The sequence below is a fragment of the Belonocnema kinseyi genome, chromosome 9 (assembly GCF_010883055.1).
Source record: "Belonocnema kinseyi isolate 2016_QV_RU_SX_M_011 chromosome 9, B_treatae_v1, whole genome shotgun sequence".
Taxonomy (NCBI): Eukaryota; Metazoa; Arthropoda; class Insecta; order Hymenoptera; family Cynipidae; genus Belonocnema; species Belonocnema kinseyi.
The window spans coordinates 101,412,449-101,416,631 of NC_046665.1; the positions used below are offsets into that span (position 1 = coordinate 101,412,449).

General features: G+C 31.7%; 1 protein-coding gene across 2 annotated transcripts in view; it reads left to right on the top strand.

Moving 5' to 3' along the window:
• The window catches only part of LOC117180364, a 42,059-nt gene extending 38,216 nt beyond the window's left edge, over positions 1 to 3,843 (top strand). For both annotated transcript variants that reach the window (XM_033372826.1, XM_033372827.1), the window contains one exon: positions 1,772 to 3,843. In XM_033372826.1, the coding sequence (XP_033228717.1) occupies positions 1,772 to 3,685 (1,914 nt within the window). In that variant the 3' untranslated portion in view covers positions 3,686 to 3,843. The remainder of the gene's footprint in view (positions 1 to 1,771) is intronic.
• Positions 3,844 to 4,183: the final 340 nt, after the last annotated feature.

Genomic DNA, 4,183 nt, shown 5'->3' on the forward strand with positions numbered 1-4,183 from the left:
TAAAAAAAGAAAATTATTATTTTGGAAAAAAGTCGATTAGGTTATAAGATATTTAGAAGTTTTGAAGAGATTAAAAATAATTAAAAATTTGGAATGATTCAAAAAATTTTTAAAATATGTTTTTGAAAATATTTAAATAAGATTTTGACGGTTTTAAATTATTTTTCAAGATCTTCAGATAATAACAAAATATTCTTAAGATTCCTGTCAAAAATATTAACGATTTTTCTTTTTAAAAATAATTAAAAAAGATATTTAACAAGATTTTAAAACAAATTTTGATGTATAAATAACAATTGAACAATTATTAATTTTTGACCATTTAAAATAAAAAAATGTAACTTCTAGTTTAAAAAGTTTTAATTAAAAAAAATTGTAATCGATCAAGTTTTAATGCTTTTCATTGAAATTGCTTGAAATTGCATAATTAAAAAAATATTGAATTAGTTGATTCATTGTTCAAATTAGAGCATTGAAAATCATAGCGTGGATTTTTTTTTAACCTTCGATCTGTACAATTTATGACAGAATTTTTTTATTTTTTAGTTTACCGATATTTATTTTAAAATTGGAAAATTAAAAATTATTCTGTTTTTTTTTTGTTAATTAATTTTAAGGGTATATTTAAAAAGATTTAAGAAGATTTCCAAAATTGTCAGAAACTGATCCGGAAGATTTTAACGCATTATTTTAATTTTGTAGTATTTATTAAAAGTTTGAGACAAAACTCGAATTATATAAAAAATTGTTTAGAAGTTTCAAAATAATTAAAAAAATGATAACAAATCTAATAAGATTCCATACAATTTTAAACAAAATTTAGGTTGTTGAAGATTTTGAAATCAAATTTTGAAACTTTTTAAGCATTTTGAAAGACTGAAAGAGAAGAAATAAATTTCACTAAAATTCTTATTAAAAAAATATCTATATTATTATATTTTACCGATTATTACCAAATATATATTATTATATATAATGTTTATTCTTAATTTTTCCATTATTTTGGTGATTAAACGTCATTATTATATTAAGATGTACCTTAAATCAGCCTAATTGTACCATATTTTGAAATTCCAATTCATAAGGTTAATATTTTTTAAAATGAAAACGCTAAACAAGTGAAAAATATGTGAGATATTTCAAATTCGAAGCATTGATAGTACATTAATTTTAAGTTTAAAGAAGATGTTCCCAGATGAAAGATTGCAGATTGATGCATCAAAAATTGCAGTCAGATCGTACTTTTGAAACGTTAAAAATGGTAAAATTTGCGAAGTTTGCAATGTTCAGTTTAAAGGTCTTCAAAAAAGAATAAATTTAAATTCTAAGCTTTCCAAATACGCCTGTAGGATATCTCTTTTAACTTGATAGCAGCGCCATCTGACACGTGAATTACTGGGTATCTCAAAGTTATTAGAGCAATGTTAATGAAAAATAGCAGTAAATATCAATTCCTTGCAATCCGAAATATCATACTGAGATCTAAAATTAGTTATTTACTATAAGATTTCTTGTTAAAATTGAATTCAAATTCAAATTTCTTTTCAATAGTTCCAAATTGGTGGCGCTGTCTGAGTAAGGGGTAGCAATGGTGGGGGTACACTTAAGCAGGTATGAATGCGAGTTTGTTGATGACCACTTAAGGGATCTTAACTGAATATAGGGCACAATAGATGATATAGGGACCGGTCTGTGAAGCCTGAAATATTTATCTTGTATATCATTTTAATATCGTGATTATCCCAATCCAAAAATTGTCATATTTTTCTAGCTGCCGGAAGATATGGAGAACTACATGCGATACAGATTCGTGGGAGGCAACAAAAGACTAAAAAAGGGCGTACTGCCTCGATTTAATTTGCCAAAATCAAATAAGCAGAATTCAGCCGAACGGCTGGATATCATAAAAATGGAATTAGATATTCCAGAAGCAAATATATTAAACCAAATGGATGGAACTGTTGTTATAAAGTCGGAGCCAGATGGGCCAAATGTAGAAACACTTTTATCACAAAATATGATGACTGAAATAAACCGTAATGTCATAAAAACGGAGTCAGATTCACAAGGTAGCGATCCAATCTTATCCCAAGCTATGCTCGGTCAAATGGACGGAAGTGTCGTTATAAAAGCGGAATCGGAATTATCAGAATCAAATATACTCAATCAAATGGATCAAACTGTTGTCATAAAAACGGAACCGGATTTGCTAGAATCTGAATTTCATTTATCAGAAGCATCCGCGAATCAAATGGATCACTGTATTTTCATAAAGATGGAACCGGATTCACCAGAAGAGCAGGAATTGCGGATACCGGAAATAAATATGCTCTGTCAAGTGGCAACGAGTCCAGGAAGAGGAGAAATATTTCAACCCTACAGTCCCAATAAGAAGAATGTCGGAATAAACCAACGGAATAAATCCAGTGGAGCAATCTATCGCCAAACCTTGCCGAACAAGTCCCAGGGACTCAAGTTTCCCTACATTCTTGATGAGGATAATAGAGGAACAAATCCCAGTGAACCTCCTACTGACGAGGCCCTTCTGCACGGAATAAATCACGATTTTAAGCACATGTTTACCTCTTCTTCAGGTGAAACCGAAACATCGTTCAAGAATACTTGCATACAAACGAATTTAAGGCCAAAGGTTAGAAGCAAAGGACTCACGTGCAAACCAAGTACTAGAGATGTTGCGACCTCTCCAATCAGAAGAGAACTGAAGAGAACCAAAGTTTTAATAACAGAGGAAGATTGGCTGTCGGAAGCCTCTCATTCCGAAGACGAAGAAGTGAGGATAGAAATCTTGAAGAACCGAATGTTCGAGACGAGGACGAAGGCCTTCATCGAAAATGATCCTCTTTTGTTTCTAGGCCTTCCGAAAAGTGCGATGCATCTTATTGCGAGTATGGAGAAACGTTTGAATATTCCAATTCTTCATATTTACTGTGTGCTGAAGAAAATTCGCCTAAATTTGTCCAACGAAGTTTTAAGTTACGATTTTGGATTATCGTATAGTCACATTAGTCACATTTTTAAAAAGACTGTTCCTTTAATTGCCAGGTATCTGAAGAAGTATATCCTTTGGCCTGAGGAAAATTTGATTTCGGCGAATCTTCCGGTTCAGTTTAGAAATCGACTGAAGAAAGTTCAATCTATTCTTCATATTTTTGAAGTTAAAATGGAGAGATCGAATCTTATTCAGGGATTGAGACTTCCTTCGTACGAATCGACGGAGACTGCGAGATTCTTGGTGTCTTCGACTCCAAATGGTTTCATCACTTTTGTGTCGACGAGATATTGTAAGGGGAATGCGGATGTGACGATAGTGAAGAATTCGGGATTCTTGGACATTTTGCCAGAAGATGTCGCAATTTTGAGTCTTGCTGATCGCGGATTTAAATATGTGGACAATGTTTTGAAGGAGAAAAATTGTAGATTGATACGAGTTCCGAGCATTTCCATGAGGAGGAATTGGAAAGCGGAAACGAAAATTTACAGGTGGCTCGCGAGTGTTAGGATTCATGTTAAAAGGCTGATGAATCAGTTGAGAGACTTTAAGATTTTGGAGAACAGTGTCAACTTTGGTAATCGATCCGAGTCTCTTTTGGATGATATTGTGATTATTGCTGCGGCTTTGATTAATATTCAGTTGACGGTTGGGGTCGAGGAAGGTGTAGTTTAGAAAATAAAGAAAATAAGACTAATTTTGGTGATGAACTCTTTCATATTTTTCTACTTTTGAGTAAAGTATTTATTCTTGTATGGAGAAATAAATATCAGTGAGAATAGGGTACTGTATAGTTAATTAGAATTAATTATTTCACTTGAAACAGAGAATTTTTCTAATGAATTTAAACTGGGATTTAGAAAAAATTTGTTTAAATAATCCGATACATGTCTAAATTTGTCGCAATTTAAAAGTTCCATCGTCCAAATTTTAGAAAAAAAGTGCTTTAAATATTTTTGAGAGTGGAAGTAGTACGAGGGTAGTTCAATAAGTCCTTAGAATGAAGTATAAAAACAATTTTTTTTGGGTCAATTTTTTTTTATTTTTCAACATAATCTCCTTGGAGCTCTGTACACTTGGTCAATCGCTTGTCAAGTTTTTTTAATCCTTCAGAAAAGTGCGTTTTCGGAAGTTCCTCAAAATAAGCACTTACAGAGGCAATGACGTCTTCGT